At 56.7% G+C, this 22785-nt stretch overlaps 7 protein-coding genes across 7 annotated transcripts; 3 read left to right on the top strand and 4 right to left on the bottom strand.

The window, feature by feature from the left end:
* Positions 1–177: 177 nt before the first annotated feature.
* Positions 178–1859, bottom strand: VDBG_06281 (conserved hypothetical protein; the record flags this gene model as incomplete). The annotated part of the gene is made up of 2 exons (XM_003003792.1): positions 178–1500; positions 1563–1859. The coding sequence occupies 2 exons, from the start codon at positions 1857–1859 to the stop codon at positions 178–180; spliced, it is 1620 nt and encodes a 539-aa protein (XP_003003838.1).
* Positions 1860–2711: 852 nt separating this feature from the next.
* VDBG_06282 (conserved hypothetical protein) lies at positions 2712–6458 on the top strand (the record flags this gene model as incomplete). The annotated part of the gene is made up of 2 exons (XM_003003793.1): positions 2712–4338; positions 4723–6458. The coding sequence occupies 2 exons, from the start codon at positions 2712–2714 to the stop codon at positions 6456–6458; spliced, it is 3363 nt and encodes a 1120-aa protein (XP_003003839.1).
* A 659-nt stretch (positions 6459–7117) lies between these two features.
* VDBG_06283 (predicted protein) lies at positions 7118–7979 on the bottom strand (the record flags this gene model as incomplete). Its single annotated transcript, XM_003003794.1, has 2 exons — positions 7118–7527; positions 7622–7979. The coding sequence occupies 2 exons, from the start codon at positions 7977–7979 to the stop codon at positions 7118–7120; spliced, it is 768 nt and encodes a 255-aa protein (XP_003003840.1).
* Positions 7980–8361: 382 nt separating this feature from the next.
* VDBG_06284 (conserved hypothetical protein) lies at positions 8362–10351 on the bottom strand (the record flags this gene model as incomplete). The annotated part of the gene is made up of 2 exons (XM_003003795.1): positions 8362–8767; positions 8961–10351. 2 exons carry the CDS (start codon positions 10349–10351, stop codon positions 8362–8364), a joined length of 1797 nt encoding a protein of 598 aa, XP_003003841.1.
* Positions 10352–11312: 961 nt separating this feature from the next.
* VDBG_06285 (predicted protein) lies at positions 11313–11720 on the bottom strand (the record flags this gene model as incomplete). Its single annotated transcript, XM_003003796.1, has 1 exon — positions 11313–11720. One exon carries the CDS (start codon positions 11718–11720, stop codon positions 11313–11315), a length of 408 nt encoding a protein of 135 aa, XP_003003842.1.
* A 418-nt stretch (positions 11721–12138) lies between these two features.
* Positions 12139–14074, top strand: VDBG_06286 (conserved hypothetical protein; the record flags this gene model as incomplete). The annotated part of the gene is made up of 2 exons (XM_003003797.1): positions 12139–12549; positions 12606–14074. The coding sequence occupies 2 exons, from the start codon at positions 12373–12375 to the stop codon at positions 14025–14027; spliced, it is 1599 nt and encodes a 532-aa protein (XP_003003843.1).
* Positions 14075–15333: 1259 nt separating this feature from the next.
* On the top strand, positions 15334–16092 carry VDBG_06287 (predicted protein; the record flags this gene model as incomplete). The annotated part of the gene is made up of 1 exon (XM_003003798.1): positions 15334–16092. The coding sequence occupies one exon, from the start codon at positions 15334–15336 to the stop codon at positions 16090–16092; it is 759 nt and encodes a 252-aa protein (XP_003003844.1).
* Positions 16093–22785: the final 6693 nt, after the last annotated feature.

Genomic DNA, 22785 nt, shown 5'->3' on the forward strand with positions numbered 1-22785 from the left:
GGCGGTAGCAAAGCAGATGAAAAATTCCGTCAGTCGTTATTAAACCTTTATTCATAAGCCCTAGCCGGTTTTCATCCCCCCCCCCCCCCCAACACCTACAATCCAATGTGCCCTCCTCAGCAAGCCTCCTCGACCACTCGGCAAGATCGCCCACTACGCCCTCGACGAGCTCGGCACTCACAGTCTTCTCCTGCACGTCATGGTCCCCGAAATCTCTCCGCCCACGACCCCCGCGAGATTCAGCGTCATCGCCGGCCCCGACATGAGCGCCGACTGCGCGAACACGGCCCGCGTGATGCCCCACCCGTTGTCGCCCACGGCCTTGAGGGCACCGAGGTTGCTGACCTCCCACGTCCAGTCGTGGGGCTTGCCGTCGGCTTGGCGCAGGTAGGCATGCCAGTCGCCGACCCATTTGAGCAGGCCCGTAACGTCGTCGCGGGGCAGGGACGCAATCTTGTCGTGGAAGGAGGTGGCAATGGCCGACGCAGCTTGCCAGACGAGCGAGTCGAGGTCGGAGCCGTGGCGGGCGCGGAACTGCGAAGTCATGGCAGCCGTGTCAGGGTGGATGAGAGAGGTGACGAGGACGGCCATTTGCGAGGACGTGTCGAGGACGGCGGGATCGACGAGGCGCCGCGCGCTGATGGAAGAGCCGTGGACGAACTTGGGGGCCGTAGTGGCGGGCAGGCGGCGGGCAAAGGAGAGGAGGGCCAGGGCGTGGTAGAGCGGTGTCAGAGTCGTCGCGTTGGCGCGGGCGGCGGCGAGGAGGGCCGAGGATGTCGCGGCGGGCAGGGTGAAGAGGCAAACGTTGGTCTGAAAGGAATTGGCCAGATTGACGTGATTGCCGGTCCAGGGGACGGGGTTCGGCTTTGCTTTGAGGAAGTCGGGACCGAAGGCTTTCCAGAGGGTTCGCAGGAAAAAGGGCCAGCTGATGGAGAATTTGATGAGCTCTTCCTGGGGCGGCGGCAGGACAGCAGGTTCGGAGAGGGTGAGAAGGCCGGCTGAGGATAGAGAAGGAACGGGTGCCGGCTTGGAAAGAGCTTCAAGGAGCTGTTTGTGGAAGATGGCGGAGCTGGTACCGTCGCCAATGGCGTGATGAAAGGTGTACACAATGTCGAGGGCAGTGAGATGCCCATCACGCGCATTCACAGGTACGGCGGTGACCTTCCATGGCGGGCGCGTGTCGAGGTCAGGCCAGCGGGTGCCCAACTGCACGGCAAGCTGCTTTTCGAGCATGGCATCGGCCGAGGCCACTTCAATCGGTTCGAGCCATCGAATCTGGGCGGAGAGATCGATGACAGCGACGTGAACAAAATTCGGCTGCTTCGAGTCTTCGCCGGTGATGCCGACACGCATAAACGGCTGCTTCAAGACAACTTGGGCCACGGCTTGCTCAATGGCGGGACGCAGAGCCTTGGTGTTGCCAAGTTCGGAAGGCACATGATAGCGACAGGTGGTCGACACAGCAAAGTAGATGCCCAATGAATGTCTCGAGGTGGAATACTGTTCCCTGTTTGTGTGTCAGGAGTGGGAAGGGGGAAGGGCCTGGTTGTGAAGAGACTCACAGCTGGCCACAAGGCCTTACTACAATCTGACCGGCCATTATGGGTTGCTTGGAGCAGAGCGAGGTTCCAAGGAAACAAGCAAGTCAGTCGCTTGCGCAAGCGGCAGAGAAATGCGTAGGGCTGAGCGCGTGGTCGGGGGTTCTTAACAGTCCGCCAAACCAAAGCCTCAGCCACGACGTTGACGAAGGTGCAGGACCCAGATCCCAGATCCCAGACCCCAGATCCCAGATCCCAGACCAGAGACCTTGCACGCACGGGAATCGGGCAAGGGGCATGCCGACGGGCTGCTGGCGACATGTGGGGCCCATGAGAGACTGGGCTCCGAGAACGCCGGACGGGTGATCATGACTAGAGAAAGAATGTGGTCGCAGTTGGTGTTGAATGCAACGAGTTTGTATTGTTCTTGGAGCTAGATACGATTGTTTTCTGGTGTTTCAGTGCATTGTATTGGAGGCAGTTGCCATTGGCCTATGATCAAGCAGGACAGGCATGCACAGCACCATTCGCGCCTGCTTCCAGGTACGACGCAGCTTGTGCAACGTGCCTGCCTGCTAACCTAGTTGCCTAGGTAAGCTTACTAGGTAAGTAGGTAGGTAGGCAAGGTAGGCACCTATGTACTGTGCTCAGGTACATTGTCTCAATGACCCAGGCACTGTCCCTACCTAAGGTGCCTTGCCTAGGCACGTGGGTACGTACCTGGGCAAGGCCTATTGCAATAACGCTAACCCGACGGAGCCGAGACGGACCCTGCCATCAACAACGGTGGATCCCCATCTGGCGGCCCGTGCTCCTCCTCGACGCGCTTCATCTCCTGAGCTCTGCTGCCCTTTCTTTTTTTGGCGAGCATCCAAACAGTGGCCATATCCCTTTCTGGCCACGACTCTGTTCTGTGACCGGATCGTGTCGGCGAACGTTCTCCTCCTTGTCCTGAACTGGGGATACAGTTTACTTTCTCTCTCTCTCTCTCTCTCTTTCTCTCTCTTTGGACCCCGCGATCCTGTCATGACGCGACTTGTCTCGAGACACCCAGGTATCATGCACCTACCCACACTCTGATCACCGCTGCCACCCACCAAACGCACACCGACTCTTGCTCGACATTGCCTCGAATCGGCACCACCACCCACCTCCCCCAAGAGCTCCACCGACATGGACACACGACAGCATGAGACAGGCCCTTTGGCTACACGTACCAATGGACGCAGCTCTTTACCTCTCGTCATCAACAAAGGCGGCCGGAAGCCGCTCTTCCAGAAGCCCTCCCGAGAGAGTCTTGGTGGGGTCCCCTACACCAACGACACGAGACCCGGCATGGCCAGAAATGCATATTCCGATGGCCACGCCCTCGCCGTCGGCTCCATGATCCCCCGCCCCGGCTCGGTCTCTCCCTCACCATCCATCGCCTCGAACCACAGCGCCGACAGTGCATCGCGCATACCCCGACCAAGCTCCGCTGCCGGCGTCTTCTCCAAGGCGAGGGGGTCCATGTCCATTGCTGACGCCTACAAAATGGCCGAGGCCGAAGAACACCGCTTCGCATCGGCGCCGCGGACTCGACGCCTGTCGCCCCTGCCCATCGACGGCTCCCCGAGCCCTGCGCCTCGACCCCGCCACTCCCTGCCGGCCTCGGACGACGGCCGTCTGCGCAGGATGCTGAGCAAGGGGCCCCTCGATATCAAGAACGCACGCCCGCGACACGCCGACAGCGCCATCTCTGAAGACGAGGGCGGGCACTCGGCCGACAGCACCTCGAGCACTGGCAGTTTCGAACGCCGACTGAGCGCCTACGCCCAACAGCAGCAGCAGCAGCAGCAGCAGCGGCACTCGTCCATCTCGCCGAGTCGCCGGGCTAGTCTCTTCGGCAACTCGAGGATAGGACCCAAGATTGCCGAGACGGGCCAGACGCTGGCGAAGAAGACGAGCACCGGCAGCCTCAGCGGTACGAGCCCTCGACCAGCGGCATTTGCCAAGGGACACGTGCCCAAGGGCTGGGTGACGCATCTCTTGACCCGCGAGGAGCAGAAAGCCGCTGCCGTGAAAGAAGGGAAAACCTTCAAAGAGGATTCCGCCGACATACCCCTCCCCTCGGTCGAGGTTGAGGCCGACAAGCCCCAGGAACCCACACCGCCTTCTTCCCGACCCACATCCGCCATTGTCCCCAAGCTGGAGGGGCGTTCTCCCAACAAAGACTTTGCTTGGCAGATCGAGGACGACTTCACGGCCGGCGACCTGCAATTCTCGGACAGCCCGCGAATGAACCTGGACACTCTTACGGGGGATGTCGCCTCGCGCATGTTCGCCAATGATGCAGCCTTTGAGCGGAACCAAGACGTGGCTATAAATACCAAGCTCGACGACATCCGACAGCGCGAGCGCGAGGTCGAAGAGGCCTTTGCCGGACGGGAGGACGACCTGCCGAAGAACACCAAGCTAGACGAGATCAGAGAGCGCGAGAAGGCGTTCACGTCGAAGAAGGCTCTCGCTGCGAGTCGCCTGGATGACATACGCGAGTTCAACATGTCGAGATCACTCTCGCCCGAAGCGGCGCCCCGTCCCAACCGCCAGTCTGTCCAGGAGCCCTCGAGCAATAAGAGCCCGACCCACAGGCGCACCTTGTCCAAGGACGACGGCGAGCGTGTTCCCAACACACCTGTGACGGTTTACCGCAAGCCAAACGAACATGAGGAGGCCAAGACGACGAACGCTGAGCCGGCACCTGTGTTTCAGGAGGCGCCACAGCAGGTTGATGTACCGGAAACCTCGAGACCAGGTCTCGGTCACACGCGCTCGGATTCCCGGGATCTTCTGAGAAGACTGGCACGGGCAGCCAGTACCAGTCCAGCACCAGAAGCTCGTACAGAAGCCGGAGTAGAAGCTCATACTGAAGCTGCTGTGGAAGCTCGTATAGAAAAGCTAAAGCAGCAAGATTTCTGTTCAAGGCCAAATGACAAGAAATCTGCGGAGCCTCCAGTTCAACAGGCCTCTCATATTAAAAAGAATTCCAATCCTGCTGTCGCGCAATCAGCACCCTCTGCAAAGGAGGCAGAGGAGACAGTATCGAGAACAAAGTTAACCGAAACGACGAACGAGGCCCCGAGGAAGGCCGCGCATTCTCGTCACTCTAGCCTGGACGTCAGGAAGTCCCTCGCTTTCGATAGAGAAGCTGAAGAAGCGCACAGCCGCAACGCCTCGCGCTCGCGACGAAACAGCGCCGACTCGAAGAAAGCTCCTACGTCAGAAGGCCAAGACTCGGATAAGGCGAAGCCCTCGGTCAACTTTCTCGGGATCCGGCGAAACCGCTCCATCGACTCTAATAAGGGAAAGAGAACGAGCGTGGCCCTGTCTGACAATGACCCCACGGATCGAATCGAAGGCGAGATGAACCTGTTTGCGCCAACGGATAACCAGTCGGAGCGCGGTTCCGTCCGGGCCCCATCGATTGAACCGTCCAGCGAGGAGGACTCCGACGATGACCTGGTTGAGGAGACGCCACGACCTCTGCGACGAGACCCCTTGTCCATGCCGACGCCAAGGATCACGGGCGCATACGTCGAGACGCCTGCGCCGTTCAAAGTGGAAGAGAAGGAGACGGAAAAGGTTTCGGACCTCCTCAAAGAAATCCCCGAAATCACAGGCAACAAAGATAGAGCCCCTTCCCATCGAAAGTCCTCCGCTTCTTCGGCAGAGGCACCCAGGTCCAGGTCCAGGTCGAAGTCTTCTGGAAGTGTCCACGATACGCACGAACAAGCGCTCGACTACCCAACGTCGACGACGTCAACAATCCGTCAGAGAGCGCGGTCGCTGCCTAAGAATCGCCGCCCGCTGATAAACTCAGTGAAGCCGCCGACGGTCAAGGACGATCTGCGCGACATTCAGCGTACATACTCTCTTGAGGACTCAACACTCGACGATTTCGAAGAACTCTTTAAGCTTGGCAGGCTTGATAACGCACCCTCTCCCGAGATTGAATCCATCCTCAACGAGCTGTCAAGTCAGCGTGAGGAGCTCGCCAACAAACCAGTCATCAACGAGGCGGATCACAGCGAGCTGGAGCGGTACGACCGAATCACCAAGTCCCTCAAGAACGGGCTCCAGAACATTCACGCCGCCAAGCAAGGCATCGAACGTTTGGAGGACAATCTCGCCCACACTGACGTCCTCGATACCAAGAAGGAAGAGCATGAAGTGGACATCAAACCTTCTGCCCTGGCCTTGGCAGACTTCAAGGAGCAACGCTCGGCGGACAAGCCGTCTGACAAGCCGCCCACCAAGGTCGTTCCCAGTCATCAGCACTTGGACCACAGCGACACGTGCCCTGACTGTCTCTCCCATTCTATTCCTCGTGCCCCAGTCTCCTACGTCCACTTTCCCTTACCCCGGCTCTACCAAACCAACCCCTTCCGCCTCAGCCTCCTTGGTCTTCTTGTCACTCTCTTCTCGGTCTGGTATGCCGCCGAAACAGCAACATGCGCTCGTTACTGCCGTCCCGAATTCTGCTCTACCACACCTTGCATCTACGACGTCAACGACCCAACTTGGGGTACCGCCATTCCAGTCAAGCTCGACGCCGCCCTCACCAACGGCCGCGGCCGCCAGCTTTACGCCCATCTTGCCGAGGAGGCTTCTGACGCGTATCTCGACGCGTGGGACTGGATCAACGGTGTCGACATTCGTCATGTCAAGATGACGTCCCTCGATGCCTACGCGAGGATACAACACAGACGCCGTCTCCACAAACGCGGTCTTCTCAAAGCGTCCGTCGTGTCGCCGCAGCTGGAGCCCAAGTTTAGCATGTGGCACCAGACGCGGCTGGCTCTGGAGCGGGAGCGCGAGATGAGTGAGGCGGGCTACGTTGAGGAAGAGGAGATGGTCGGGGATGACGAGAGGCTTTACTAGCCCAGGCGGATGAGCGGAATCATTCAACGCCTTTTTCTTCTTGCACACTACATTCTTGCCAGCGTTTGGCATGACGAAGAAGCATGCATGCTTTTTTCTCTTTCTCTTCCCTGTACATTCTTCTCGGTTTACCCGCTGAAGGGCTCCAACATGACGACTTTTCATTTTCCTTACATGGGTGGCATGGCGAGCCGCCTCAGTTGACGCAGGGGCAGAAGGCCCAGTATCAAGATGGACGGAGGGAGTGCTGTGGAGCATCAAAAATTCTCATCGCACTGCGAAGCAGGCGTGGCGTTTACTTGTTTGATAAAGGACAGAGCACGGCTAGGGTGGGATTTGCACTGGGAATGAGGTAGTCAAACTAATTGAATTCGACTGCTCGTTGCTTGCAAATGGTCGTCAATCGTGAAGTATTCGGGCTGCTAAGGTTCCTCCAGTGTGTATGAAGCCAGCCAACTTTGGGCCCCTTGGGTGTACTGGGGACTCTTCGCCGTCATCATCGGCCCCGGAGATGTTCACTTCCCCCGAATAATGATTGCCGTATGCTCAACCGCGGCTCAGGAGCGTCGTCACTACGTCTCATGACCGGGGTTCTGCCGCTTCGTCTGCGAATCAGTTTTGCCGTGGTCGCGGACTTTCAGCCCCGGCCGACGCCAGCGTTACATCATCTCCAATCGGTATGCCCATCGCTTCCCCGATTTGCTTAAACAAGGCTTCTTCGTTCGTATCAACCCCTTCAGACCCCTGCATCGGCTCGTTCGCGGATGATGGGACGGGAGGAACGTGCCGTGGCTGGGGCAGAGCGGCGGCGCCGCGCCATCGTTCAGCACGGGCGCTATGCTCATCGCCTCGGGCCGGTCGTCCGGCGGCGGACCGTCGCCGGCACCAGTCGGCCGTGGAAGGAGTGAGAATCCGTCCGGTTCAAGGCTGCGCAAGTGGTCGTCGAAGTCGAGGAATGAATCGCTGTCACTCCAGCCGTCGGAAGACAGGTACGATCCAAACAGGTTTGTGTTGGCGGGCGCATCGCTGGGCGCATCCGTCATTGTGCGGGCGATTCGGTTGCCGCTTGCTATAACGAGGATGTTAGCCTTCATGGAAAGATGCGTCCTCAAGGACTCTCTAGTCGCGAATGCCGATGGTCTATCTCCGCTTTAGGAACTTACGTCGGGGTGTGTCACCCATCAGAGGTGTCTGCGCAGAACCCATGCTCAGCCCTGTGGAATATGTAGTTGAGAGATCAGGTACGCTTCGGGTTGGTGCTGAGCTCTCAAGCACAAACTCCTCAGACGCCCCGGTATATATTTCTCGCAGTCTGCGCTGCTCCCCCAGGCGGGTGTTCGCCTCTCTTGCTCCAAAATCCTGAGGCTCATCTTTGCGCTTCCCTGGTTCATCAACAAAGCTGGAGTGTTGCTCGGAAGAAGGGGCTGAGGTCTTCGCCTCCTGCAGGCCTCCTCGGGCATGGTCGAGACACAGGCCATTGGCGTCATTATTATCAGCCTTTCCATTCAAGCACACAGGCATAGCGCAGCAGTGTGTCAGACAGTATCCGCCAACGTGTCGGGCGACAGGTGCGAAGCATTCTGGAAGAAGGCACTTGTGGTAAATGCAGAATGGGCTTCTAAGAGTCTGGATACCACAGCCCTCTTTGGCGCATATAGCTATTGGCCGTGAATCATGCCACACTGTTGTTTGGCTGGGCGAGACAAGCGTCTCGTCCTCTTGCTCAGGGAGGTATGCTTGCTTTGGGTCGTATGGCAGCCCATGTTGTAATGAGGGGGGTGTTTCTAGCTTTCTCGTGTCTCGGCCATAGCCCTCGAAAGGAGAAAATGTGATCTCATCATCCTCGGAGGGGAACACTGCAGGGGCAATTATTGCACCAGGTCTCTCGCCTTGATTGAAGCCTTCAATGCCGCCGGCTTGAGTCTCTGCGGCCACTGGCCTTGGTACGGCTGTACTCCCACCCGTGGGCCTTTTCCATATGCTGCTTGCAGTTGGACTCGCGTTTTGACTTGTAGGGGCAGGGTGGGAATTGGCACTGGTACACGGGAGGCGCAGAGCCATGCTTGTCGTCAACGTGGCGGCTCAGTTCCTTCTCTGTGGCCCAGCCGTCCTTGTGGTACTTGCAACTTGAATCGGGGCACTTCCAAGGACGGGCTTGAGTCTCCTCTCTAGGGGAGTCCATGAGCTGCGACGGTCCGCTCTCCTTATCACCGTGTACACGGCGTAAGTGGTCCCGCAGGTTCCATGCGCGAGGGAACCCATTCCCAACGAGGGAGCGATCGCAGCCCTCGTAGGAACACCGGAAGGGCCTAGCACCGACATTATGCTTATTGTGCACTACGCGCTCGTGTCTCAGAAGGTCCGCTAGTGAGGAGAAACGAAGCACCTCGCAGGTTGGGGCCTTGCATCGGTAAGGTATTAAGTGGGCATCGATATAGCTGCTAATGGTACATATTTGGATTAGTAAGGGGAAACACTTTTGGATGGAGGAACACGACTCACTGGTAGTTCACCTTGTACAAGGTTGGCTCATGATCGCATGACGCCTGATCTTCCCACGGGCAGTGATATGACCCGTCAGGCCCGGGAGTAGCATTTTTGTAGAGAGAGTGGTCTTTGATGATTTCTCCACCATGCCGTGTTTCCGTGTCCGAATGAAGCTTTTTGAAACTGGCAATGACCTGCTCTGTCTGGGTTGGAGAGATCCCCAAAAATCCGAGGTTAGATTCAGTTTGTTCCGGATTATCGTCCTTGTGTTCGGGGTGCTGATTCTGTGCGTTAATCGAATATGCCCTTGGTATGGCATGTGGCACTTCCGGTACCAACATGCGCCGTTGCTCCAGATCTTGACTCAACAGGCGGGTTTCTTCAATGAGCAGATTACCATCGTCACTATGCGAAGCCCGAATGTGCCTGAGGAGCTCACCCCGTGTCTTGAACCCATCTGCTCCCTGACGATGTACACACAATCGGCAAGAGAAATTCGGATTACCTGTTGCGACATGAGCTTGGCGCGATCTCTCAGACGCCCCCACCAACGGTGTTTCCCTCTCAAGTTGCTGTCCATGAGAACTCTGGTGTCTTTGATTCAAGGCTTCTATTCCGTTGTTTCCATCAGTTATGCTAGAGCCACCTGTTCCGTGGGCAGCGGGAGGTTCTTGTCCAAAGGCTGGTGGCAAGAATGCATCGTCAGACTTGAATTCTTTGTTTGCGAGCTTCCCTGCAGTAGATCGATCTTGACTTTTCGACATCGATGCAACAGCCTCCAATGTTTCTCTGGCTTTGCCGCGAATGTCTATAGTGTCGATCCAGTCTTCCAACGCCAGTCTGAGTTGCGCACCTTCGTCGGCATCGTACGCCTGAGCCTGCAATCCCTTCTTAGGAGCACCTTGTCTGAAGTGAAATTGATGGAGGTGGTTGACGGCTCCGCTGAACCATCGCCATTTCCTACCATCTCGACAATCTGCACAGGTTGCCAAGGGCACAACAGGCTCGACGGTGGTTTGGACGCCGACACTGGCTGGGTCGCGACAAACAAACCTCAAGAACCGTCTTGAGTGGTGAGTCTCAGGAAGATCGGGCCGGCTAACCATGCTCTCATCTTCTTGGTCGAGTGGAGTTGACTTATCCCCTTTTTCAGCATCGTCAGGACTCCTTCTTCTCGTGATATCTGGGACTTGACCGAAGGACTCTCCCCGGGTTTCCAAAGTACCATCTTTATGCACTGCTCTTCTTCTGGTCGGGGGTTCAGCAACTGAGTCGCTGTCACTAGACCCCTCTTCGGTATGTGACGAGTTCTCCTCCGACTCGGCCGAGGGGGGAAGAGCTGCCAGAGAAATCTCTTCTAAGTGTGCGGCCAGATGAGCGATGACTTTGAGCTTGTCCTCTGGCATCTTCTCGTGGCAGAGGGGGCAGTTGATGGACTCCGAGGATACCTCAAAGTCGTGATGTTGAGCAAGGTGGTTCACCCATTCCCGGCGATTGGGGAAAGGCTTATCTCCATACGCACAAGACATGTCGTGGCAGACCCAGGGTTTCAAATCCAGGTAGAGGTGCTTCCTGTGTCATGATAAGCATTGAATCTGCAGATGTTTCCCGGCACAAGGTGGCAGCATACTTCCAAGCAGAGTTGCTCCTAATAGAGATCGTCCGGTTACAGGCCATGCACTCGAAAAAAATGCCGAGTTTCGCTCCGGCTGGCAGAGGGGGAATGCGGACAGAATGGCTTTCGTTCTGGCGATAGGACATTGTCGTTTCGGCATAAGAGCTCGCCGTCCGGACCGAAGAGCCTAAGCCTGAATCGTTGAACTTCGTACTGCCTTCTGTGCGACTGACTTGGTCAGCTTCGACAACACTGGAGACCGTACATTGTTCAGGCTCTTGCTCAGTCAAGACGTTCCGTCGTCGCTCGATCTGTGTCCTCTGAAATCGGGTCAGGTTAGCCCGTGCGAGCCTGTCCACGAGCTCGCCATGAGCCAGTGGAAACCGATACGCAATCCGATCTGAGTACAGCTGGTGGGGGCTCCAGGATATCTCAACCGATGGATTCACGTGCTCCTCTGGTTGAATTTGATCTGCTGCAGGCGCCTTAATGATGGGGTCAAGGTCGAGGAGGCAACGGACCGCGTTGGCAATGTCTTCCATTGCATCGTCGAGCCCGTTCATTTCCTCCCCAGATGAAAAACAACTGCTGCTGCTGCTGCTTTCATCTTTTGCATCGGGCGAGGCCTGATTGCGACGACGTCGATCCTCCGACAACGCCGCTGAGGCGTCCGCAGTCGCAGCTCTCAGAGAAGATACGTCTACGCAAGCATCATCTCCCAATCCCAGCCTTGGTATGAGTTCTGCTTTTGGTCAGTAGAGCCAGATCAACCGGCCGATTGTCCACCACATACCCTCTGAAACAGCTTTGCCAACGCTCACCAACAACTCAGAGATCGATCGTCGCAACGACCGTGACTTGGCAAGGGCATCGTCGAGCTCACCCTCACGCACACCATACCCTGCCGCCCATAGCGTAAGAGAACCACAGCTCTTGTCCAGGCGATGCGACAGAGAGCGCGGAAGGTCCTTGCGAGATTTCACATGTCGAAGGACGCTCCTGAATGCTCTTACAACCTCGATGCAAAGCCGGCTCGTCACGCTCTTGGAATCCGAGAAGGCGGCGCTGATGTCCCATTCGTCGACGCGCGAGAGGTCAAGGTTCTCCTTCTGTCGTGACAGAGGTTTGGCATGTCGTGTTTTCGCCTCATGCGGAGGCATGATTCTCGTCTGCAATGCCGCCGCCGAACGAAATTTTGTAGTTGGGAAGTGCTAAGATCTGAGTAGACATCGCAAAGCTGCTGAAGCGACCTTCATTCAGAGTGCCTGGAAGGAGAAGCGCCCAACCGTCAGCGACCTTGAGGCAGTGCCACGAATGATGCTGGCAAATCACAGGTCATCTCTCGATGCATAATGGATGACCTGCAGCTGTACGCGCAACCAGCCCGAGCAGGGGTGGTTCGGGCTGTGTGCTGCACTGCTGCGCAGGGGCTGTGAATGAGGGCCTCCTACAGGGGCCGACTAGGCACAGCCTTGGCAGCCCTGGAAAAGATCATATTCGCGGTCTACCCACCAGCTCTGTTGTCGTGTATGTGATCTCTCTAAGCTGTCGCGAAAGCAGAAAAGACCGACAGGCTCGACTGGTCAGAAGTGCGACAGTATGGCCGAACTGGCACTCGGCATTGTACCACTCGTGGGCCTCGTCATCACTTCATATAAGGCTGTCGCGATAAACCTGAAGACATACCGACATTATTCGAAGAAGATCAAACGTTTTCAGGTCGCACTTTCAGTTCAACGCAGTGTCTTTGAGAACGAGTGCCACTTGTTGCTCCGACTCGTCCTGCCAAATGATGATGCGATTGACGAGATGATGGCTGATCCTGGCCACGAAAGATGGACTGATCCTAGCCTCGACGACGCGATCGCCCGATGGTTGGGCAAAAATCTAGAAGCATACAAAGGAAGCGTGGAAGCCTGCCATGAGGCGCTGTGCGAGCTCGAAGAGCAGCTGCGAGGCTTTGACGTAGTCCATGGGCTACAGCAGAAGGTCAGTCTGTGGCATGCCCCTCTCCTGTACTTCGCCATCTAAAAGTCATTTCACAGGGAGAACGTATGAAAGATACGCTCCGGAGACTCCGTAGGGTCCAAGACGGTGTCAAAGTGGTGATTAATGAGAAAAATTACATTTCAGCCCTCGATGAGTTAAAGCAATCCACAGAGGGCCTCACAGCTATGAGGGAGCAGATCGCTGAGCTCGACAAACTCAAGACAGCCATCCAGATCAAAACCAAGTGTCCTCCAGCAGGTGAATGGGCGAGGCTATTGAGGATACGGCGAGCCTCAAAAGCTCTCCACGATGCACTGGCTGGAGCCTGGAATTGCAGCCAGGAGGGACATATGAGGCATCTCGTCAAACTTTTCATCGAGACAGACCTGGTCGATGACGAAATTCAGATGGACATCGCCATTGTCTGCCACACGCAAGTCAGGAATACTCTATATGCGACATTGGTCGAGCTCGAAGTACGCTCCCAAAACCTCGAATGGATCGAATCGCCCCAAATCCCGGCCATGATGCCCCCTGCCGATGGTGAGGTACAACGACCTTCGAAACGACTCAAAACCGTCAAGGTCACTGAGACAACTGTCACATCATCGTCTCCTTGCCTCGGGTCACCCAAAGGAGCTTTTCGTCGGTCTAAGAAAGCCACCTGTCGAAGCTCGTGTGATCTTCGTGCTTCGAAAGACGTCTGCATGGAGTTGACCAGCAAATCACCGCCTGCATCAGGCCAAGACTCTTCAGGATGCCTCGGCCATCTTGACATCGAGTCAGAGGCAGGGTACCGCCATTCGTTTTACCCAGGATTTCAGCAGTCCATCTGTAGGAAAGCGAATCGGGACCCAGTCCCGATAAGCCAGGTATTTGAACCAACGGCCGCTGAGTATGTGACCATGTTGGATCGCCTCAAACTTGCTCGGTCTCTTGTCTCAGCCGTCCTCAAGTTTCACTCAACTCCGTGGCTGCGCGACATGTGGCAATTACAAGATCTCTCCATCTTTCCGACTGATAACGATGATCTGGCAAGGTCGTTGAACACACTTCATGTCGGTGTGGGGTTCGCTCAGGGACACGCCCAGCGACAAGCAGCTGAGTCGATGGAAGGCGTGCTATGTCCAGAAGACCCCGCCGCAGGCCAAGTTGGAGAGTACGAAAGGCTTCTCTGCGGTATCGACAACATGGCACTACATAGCCTTGGTGTCGCCTTGCTGCAGATCGATCGCTGGGTGAGGCTAGACGTCGAGACGCTGGAAGATATCGTTAATATCCGCAAACTGGCCAGTGGGCGCTTCGCTTTGGGGCCACAATACGGCGAAATCACCCGGAAGTGTCTGCGGTGTGATTTTGGATACGGTGACGATCTTTCAAAACCGCGGTTGCAAGAGGCAGTTTATGGGAGCCTGGTCGGCGTTTTGGAGAAGATGATCTCGTCCTTGGACTTGAATGACGATGTAGATGAATCATGATGTTTTGTCTGCTGATACCACTATTCATTTCAAGATCATTTATATTTACCTTTGAACCGTGAAAGACCTCCCTCCGCGATTATCTGATACCTGCTCATGATCAAGGTTTCGAACCTGCCGCTCTTCTTGACCACGAGCCACATCTGTCAACAATGGGTCGTGAGACTCGGTAGGCGTAAGCCCCGGGAATAGATTGCTTTCGGTGGCAATTCGGATCCGGTGGTTGTCTGCGTGGCTGACCCGGATAGCCATGTTGGCCCTTTTAGACTTATAGTGACCTGCTTCGCCAATGGATACGTCAGGCGCATATGTTATAAAGTGGTTCGACAACTTTGGTTCACCTGTGATCGTCTAGCGACAGCGTGTCATTGCAGGTGCGAACTCGAGCTTTCAACCGGCCAGGCTATTCGCACTGCATCGTGGAGGGTACGCACCCCGCTCGGTACCGACTGCAAGCTTCATTGTCGGAGGGCAGATGCGCTGGCGGTGAAATGGATATAGTATCTGTGGCCAAAACAAAATCTTTCCCAGCGGAACATTTGGTAGGCTTCCGACGCCACCGTCCCATCCTTTAAGGCCATCAGCTGGGCCTACACCTTGAATGATTCTTCCAGTGAGCAGGCTGGCTCAGAGTTGACGACATTGACGCGATGTCACGATAATTTGGAGGCGTCTAACCGCATACACGGTCGATTTATCTCTCCCATCTAGTGCTTGACGAACCGGAAGCTTCTCATCTGTTATTGTTACCTTTTCTGCGTAGCATTACGCTGCTTAAAGACCCTGGGCAAGTTGCGGCTGAAGCGCCCATGGTAGGCTGAGGGTCCAACGTTGCAAATATCCGCTGCCCGGACCGGTGGCCAACATTCGGCTGCAACACATGATGTTTTCGTGGGTTTGTTGCCAGAATGGGATCTGTCCGCTTCGGAAGCAACCTCGTCTCCCGAAAGTAGTTGCTCAGGGCGGAGGCAGCTCTGGTAGCACCGTGCCTAGAACGAAAGATACCGTTACCTGACTGACTTTGGCATGGTAGCGTGAGGGGATCGTGAGTGCCACAGTCTGGATAATGACATTTCAATCTAAATGGCTCCTATTTTTGATTTCTTGCTACCTCTATCAGACTCTCTTGGCAACCAAAGAAGCGCCAACATTTGGGATCTCGATCAGGCGAAAGAGCTTATGCTAACGGCATACTGAGAGCTATGAAGGCCGAGGACGAAGCTATATAAATTGAGGAACCAGCTCCATCTTTCTGAATGGTATTCAGGCTTCCAGGCTCTCGCCATTTCAGAGTCAAGCATCCGCCATGCGTGTTTTCTCGCTGGCCCTGGTCAGCCTTGGGGCCTTTGGCAGTGCCGCCCCGACTCGGGTTGAGCCCCAGGCGGTGGAGGCCAGGCAATACGGACTCGGCCCTCCGACGGTGACGTTGATTCCCGGCAAACCATCCCTTCCGATATTCTGGCCGGCGCCTTCGACACCTACCACCATCCTCAAGCCGGGTAAGAGAGAAGAGTCTGCCCCGATTAAAAAAGCCCCGGAGAGGCGCACCGAGGACATTGAGCTCAAGGCTCTTCATGATGCCTACTACGTGCTCCTGAAGCCCTACGACGAGAACAATCACCCTTCCTTCGGCGTATACCTCATTCTTCTCCATCTTGCCGACATTCTCTCCTCGAAGGGTATCACCGTTGATACATTCATCCTAGGCGAAGCCAAGACCACCTTTGGCATCTCATCAAAGCGGCAGGTCTTCACCATCGGTGGATGCCGTCCTCAGGATGTTATCGGTCTGCGAGCCACCCTGACAAGCCTGCTCATCATCTACGGCCCTCAACCCCCGTACGAGATCTGGAACCTCGAGCAAGCCATCATCGCTGCCCTCATTGCCTGCGGTGAGAAGGTTGAAGCTGGGCCCATCGTTCCTGAGGTGCCCGTCCCAGGCGGCCCGATCAAGCCTGAAGTTCCGGTGCCCGGTGGTCCTATTGTACCCGAGAATCCTGTGCCTGGCGGGCCTCTTGTGCCTGAGCAGCCGGTGCCTGGTGGTCCCATCAAGCCCAGTAACTGAGCAGGGTCAGAGGAGCTGGAGTAAGGTGAGACAGGGAGAGATGTTGTCGAGAGACTGAGGAGAAAATGGACGAGATTTTCTTTGTTTTCGATTCTTTTCTTTCCTTTCATCCAGTTTCCTTTCATACTCAAAAGCAAAAGGCTTGATTGACTTGTGAACTGAGGCCCCTTCCTCGTGATGACCTGCAACCTGGATACCTACAGCCAGCCTCCTTAGCCCGGTCAACCTTTGAGGTTTTGCCCATGATCTGTGACTAGATGCGGTCAGCCACATGCATGTTCTCGAGCGCCCTGACGCCCTTGGGTGATACTTCTCTCGTAGGTCATCTCATTAGATACGCTTTGATTTCATGTGGCCGACGACGAGGACCCGTATTGGGTTTCTGCCACCACAAGTCGGACCTGGGTCGCACAGTTCCAAGGCTGCTCAGCCGGAAGTCGCAGATCAGCAGTGAAAGTTCGCAGAGTCCACCTCCAAATCTTACCGAGGGGCAACTGAAGTTCCGAGGCTTCAAACTATCATGCCAGCCGACTTCCTGTCCAAACTTCGATTCACTTTCTGATGATCGCTGCCGGCCGGTCTTCTCCAAAGCTCACTGCACGTAGAGCCGCCTCACAATCTGATGCAGTCTACCAACCCGCCGAGGAAGCAGCCGGTCCCCGACGCTTGCAGACTCTGGGATACGTCCTAGGAGCCGACCAGATCGACAAACTCAGAGTATCACAAATTATCAGCAATTCTAAGGCAAGTCACCCCAACAAGGGCCATGTCCCTCAGGCCAGCTCTTCCCAAAGATCATCGACTGGCCTACCATAACCCCATCACCGTGACAGACTGGCCTCGTGTCTCGGGATTCGGGAAAGGGATCAGATGGCCAGCCATGGCGGCCACTGTGTCATCGAGCCATCAAGTCCGTCGAAGCCCGTCGGAAGCACCCGCAGCCATAGCGCCTCCCCCGGATTCTCAGAGTTTGCGTGGCGCAGCAGCTATTCCAAAGCACCAACCACCATGACGCCAGTCGGGTCGGGGGGTGGGCATATCGCCCGGCCACGAGTCATCGTGAACTCAATCTCCACTCACGGGCCCCCCTCCAGTGCGAGTGCCAAGGCGAGTTTCGTGCGCCTCGACCAAACCTTCGCAAGGTGTCAAGACCGACGGCGGTGGGTGAGCACGATTGCCCCCTATTCGGCTTTCGATGGTGACATTTTGTGACGGTCATGGCTGCAGATGCTCAAACAGGCTCTGGCGCGTGCTCGTTATTTTCCCTTGCATATCGGCAACTCGAAGCACATTGATGACTAGGTTGGCCGGCATCTCACGTATCCCGACAATCGAGATAGTCATCAAATCCATCGGGGCCCTCCGACACGAGGTCTATCCAGCGCCGAGGAAGAGGCATACGAGACCAACAAGTAGCCTGGAACCATCAGCCGCTCCCCGAAACCGTGCGGCCACGCGTAAGACGCGTCTGCTGCTGAAGTAGTAAGCCGAGGCAGCGAGAGCCCGCTGGGCAATGCAAACTAGCATAGGCGCGCCGTCAGGGCCAGGCGTCCAGAGTTATCCCCGTCCGCAATGGCCGGCCAGCCGAGAAGTGTCTGACGGCACGGCCAAGTGGGCGCCAGCGGCGTCAGCCTCGGGACCGTCACGGCCACCGTCTCGAACTCAAGGAGGATAGACCGACGATCCCCAGCCTCTCTCTCCTGAGAGTCCCTCACAACTAGGAGTTATTTGTGGCAAGCGTCCAGCTACCTAAGATCAGTGAGGCACCACATAGGGTGTGGCTGGGACCCGGCCGCTCAGATAAATGTCAGAGGCTGACGGCCTCTGAGGATAGACGGCAACCCGAAACTCTGGTTGTGTGGGGCTCGGAAACCGTCTATCTGGACAGATGCCTTGACGCCAAAGTTGGTTCGGGAAACAGAAAGACTGGCGTCGTGGGCGGCTTCTCCCCGGACGAGGTGGTGGCATCGGGTCAGCACACATAGACCGATGTCACGCCGTAGCCTTCCTCGACAAACTTGAGACTGTGATGAGCCGCCAGCGCGTGATGATGAAAATGCAAAAGGCAGGCCCAAACATGAAGTCGATCTCGAATGATGGTCGCCATGTCAGAAGAACGCTAGTCAGCCCATGGCTTTCTCTGAATCAATGGCGGTTGGCACTACTGCAGCCATGGGAGCAGGCCAGTAGCGCGCTCGTCACACCACTCGGCGCACGAGGAATAGAGGCTTGAGAAGGTGGAGGAGGCTCGGTTTGCAAGCATCAAGCGGTGCAGAGGAGGGGTGTTCGATGCTGCGGTCAGGGGAGCTTCCCCGCGCGACCTCGAGCAACCGTGATCGCTGGACGAGATAGCGCGGCGCCCGCAGACGACAGCCACCCTGACGTGGCAGCACTCGTGGACATGACACTACGGTACCTTGGCTACCTCCTGGCCCTCAGCTCGAAGCCACTAGTAACGACTGGTGGAGGGTTTGGCACGGCGGGCAGTGGTTCAGACGGCATGCGGCATCCTGGGGGGAAATGGCTTCGCCCGGATGCGCCTGAGCGCCGGTGCTTTCACGGAGTGGCAAATCTTGCCTGCCGACTCCGGGTTGTCAGAGCATTGTCGGCAGATCGGGATGTTGGATGTCCATCGTCATCTCGGACCAGCCACACCACCTGTCAAGCCGTTCGCAGACCAGGGTTGCCAAATCTTAGGGCCATAGAGGACGTCCCAGAGATGAAATCTACGAGGTCCGTGGTCAGCTAAGTTTTCCAAGTCGTGGCTCGGACAGTGGGATTTTTTTGCTCAGCAGTACGGCAAGCAAGTCCAGACCCATGGAGCGGTTGGCGATCTGGTCCAGCAAGCGGCGGGGCATGTCACTAGCACTTGATTTTCGTAATGTAGAAATTATTCAAGACCACCAAATCGCAGATCGCAGGACTTGGCAGGCTCGGGAGCGGGTTTCTGCGGTCAAGGCGGTCGCTGCCGTTCAGCAGCCCATCGAGACGGCAAGCAGGCAAGGATGGTCACTGCGAGGACGGCTTTGGAGTCATGTTTTGCTGACTCTGGTCTAAAACTCCGCGCCAGATGAGCCTGGGAAGGAGATCTGGGTCGGTAAGTAGTGGCATCTCGGCTCACGTGGATGGTGGTTGGTGAGCTGTTTCGACGAGTCCCAAACCAACTGCCGGAGGACCGTGATGAGCCCATGTGTCTGCAAGCCCAGGAGCGCCATCCAGGCTAGGCATTAGACACCCTGAATTGCTGCAAGCATCCAGAGGCGTCGAGCAAGTCGCATGGTCGTTCAGTGTCCTCCTCAAGCAAGGCAAGGGATGAGAAGTGAGCAGATCGTTGGACACGCCCGTCAAGTTTCGGCAGCAGGCAACACGAAAGGGCCCTTCCAGACCACGAAGGCGCCTCCACCAGCACCTCACAAAGGGCCAGTCGTGGGTAGAGGTTGCACGGTCGAGAAAGGCGCTACGAGGTAAGAGTGGACGGGGTTGCACTCACACCGCCAGCCGGTTGCGTCTGTTGGCTTTCTTGGGTCTTAGATTCTTGGGTGGACGCACTGCTCGAGCAAGGCATCACCCAATGATCGCCATAGGACGCACTAGGCAGTCGAGAGGGGGCGTTCAATCGTCCAGGCGGGCTTCTAGCCAGACGCGAGCTCGCCTAGAAGGGCAAGGCTAGCAGGGACGAAAGTAAGCAGGCGGACGAACCACTCAAGCGGAGGAGGGGAGGAGAGGGGACGTGGCGTCAAAGGGGAAGATCATCAGCAGGCCTGCCAAGAGGTGAAAAAAAAGGAACGAGAAGGAGAGCCAAGCCAAAGGCCACGCGCGTTGCATCGACCCACCACCATCCATCGCTCCCGGCGCCCGATTTCTCTCTCTCTCTCTCTCTCTCTCTGTCTCTCTTTGGGAGACCATACCTCTCTGGCCAATCTATTGGACGCCGCCAGTGAACACCCAACGGCGTCGAGTCGCTAGCCCGCTCGCTTGCTCGCCTGGTCGCCCACCTGGGGTCGACATGGTACAGGCGACCCAGGCTGGCGAGTCGCGTTCGCCCCGACTCGCAGGGCTACTGCGGAGCTACTGCGTCGGGCCAGCCGGTGGTCCTGCGCGCAGGCGTTGCCAAGCATCGTTGGACTGCGACCGGCGACGGGGAGGGCGGTGATCATTGTTCGACTCGTGGGTCTGGTGACGTCTTGGCCTTTCGTGGGGCGCGGTCCGACCGGGGTGGGCAGAGAAGAAATAGAGTGAGCTACTCCGTTAGTGAGTATAGGAGATGGGATTTCGAGATGCTAAGGAACCGCGGCTGGGAGGGAAGTGAAGCCGAGCGATGGATTGGGTGGAAGGATGGTTGGATCGCCCTGACCAGTACGATCAGGAGGAAGAGGGGCTTGCGATGGGATGCGAGGAGCAGCAGCAGCAGCCAGGCGTGACGGCAGCATGAGGATTTGCATCCTTCGATCCCTTTCGACGTCAGCCCTCCCAAGTCACCAACCACCAACCACCTCGCTGCCGACGCAGCCATCTGCAGCGCGACCGAATGTCATTAGCTTCGTCCTGCAAGTGACATGCGGGCAGTTGGCTGGCAGGTCTTGTCAACCGGGTGCTCTTGTTTCTCAGTTGTCTGCGTTCAATCTCTCTGCCGTGTGGGTGCAGCAACCCAACCACACACTGCCGCCGCCGTCCCCCCTTGGATGCTCGCGAGACGCCCGGTAGGGAAGAAGCACATGCACATCCGCCTCGCCAATACTCAATACTGCCTCTCTTGTGTCAGCGAGCGATCATCGTCGCACAGGCCATGCACCCCTTCCTCTCCGAACGGGGGGGTGAAGCCGCCTGGTCTCGATACCGCCGCCCAACCAGACAGGGCCATCGCTGCCACACCCGTCCGCCCGTTGCCGTGTCTGTCTCTCACTGTTGCCTCACTTATCACTTGACAAAAATGCATAGCGAGGAGACACACAAAAGAGACAGAGAGAGGAGAGAGACACACACACACGCAAGGCAGGGCGGGAGAAGGGGGCCCGGTGTCGCTGCGCCCACCCTGTCCATCCCCTCTCCCCCTAAACCGCCTCCTGCACCCAGCCGTCTGCCGCACCCGAAAGCAAAGACTACAGGGGAAGAAAAAAAAAACAGGGCGGACGAGGGCGCAAATGATGTGCGTGCTCGCTCGGGAGGCACCCTCTTCCCTGACAGCAACCCAATCAGCCTGTCCTGCTACTGCTTTGCTGGCGTCAATCTTGTGCCCTCCCCCGTCGGGTTGTGTGATGGATGACTCGACAGACTACAAGTCACAAAAGCAGCGTGATGAAGAGAATGGGGCTGCTTTCGGTATGGCTGGTGAGAAGGGCTGAAGACTTGCTTCACACACACTTGGGCGCAGTAGCTCCAGGCTTGTGACGGGAAAGCCATACCACTTTCTGGAAAAAAAGCCCAGTTATGACCAAGCGTGCGTGCGCTTGTTCAGTCCGTCGCCCAGTCGCCCTTGTCTCGATGCGCCTACTCCCGCTCACGGGCGGTGATTCGGTGTTACCGTCATCAAGCTGTGGTGGTGTGAGTGAGGTGTTCTTGTCTCGGGACCAACGGCCGTGCTCTGTCATGCCCCGCTGGAGGTTGGGGTCGAAGGCTGGCTGTCGTCGGCCGGCTGTTGTACGTAGTCTGTCGTAGGTAGGTATGTTGTCTGTGGAGGGCTGTGCCCAGAGGTGCCTCTACAGCATATCACACGCAGCACCAGCGAGCAGCGCCTCCGGGCCCGGCTCCCACCCATTCTGTGCTCTTGCGCTGGGCTGACGCGTTAATTTCGTTCCTGTCCCTCCCCCCCTGGCTCCCCCCCTTCTGCCATCAGCGCACCTTTTGCAGTTGCAGCGGGCTTGCAGCAGGCTGCCGGCGTTGTCGAGTTGTATTCCGGCGGCGGTGACGGGCTCGTGATTGGGGTCCATGGCAGGGCGCTGGTTCAGTGGGTGTATCCGGCCCCTGTTCTGACAGCATGGGAACGGTGGTCTTTACCAGTCGGTGGCAAGGGTGGGCAGGCCTCTCATAGATCGATGGTAGCATTCAGGGACCAAAGTTATTCGAAGGCTGCTGCTCATGGCATCCATGACTGCTGTGTTTTGAAAAGCGACGCTTGACTTGTCATTTCCGTCCTGTCATTTTCGTCCTGTTAGACACGTTCATCACAATCACAGTGATTCGTACGATATTGGAGATGACGAGCGTCTGGGCTCAAGAATTCTTCTCTACGTGGTATCTTCCATCAAGGCCTACCCGCTCTGCCAACCACACCAGCCCGGCAGGCGCATTCCCCCTCAAATGTCCACCGTCGCCCGTTTTCAGGCACGATCAAAATGTGAACCTGTAAACAGTCTTTCATGTCTCTGATGAAAATGTTGTCTCCCGCTCTAGGTCTGTTGATCAAAACCAAAAGCGAGCACCATTGCGTTCCGAGAAACCCGCGTGACAAGAGAAGAACCTCCTCCATAAAAAAAACATGTCGGACCATCTCGGTCGACGAAGGCGCCTCCCCACCTCCTGTGAAAGCACAAGGGAGATCAAAACAGAATGTCAAAAAAACGCCTACTGCGCCTTTCCCTTTCGCTTTCGTTTCATTTGTTTGGTTGGCCGTTAACATCCCGTGGCCGAATCTTTCCGGAAGAGATGTCCAAACTCCGCGCTGACAAGATACACCGATAAAAAAAAGAATACAAT

Source organism: Verticillium alfalfae, genomic scaffold (assembly GCF_000150825.1).
Source record: "Verticillium alfalfae VaMs.102 supercont1.7 genomic scaffold, whole genome shotgun sequence".
NCBI classification, from domain to species: domain Eukaryota; kingdom Fungi; phylum Ascomycota; class Sordariomycetes; order Glomerellales; family Plectosphaerellaceae; genus Verticillium; species Verticillium alfalfae.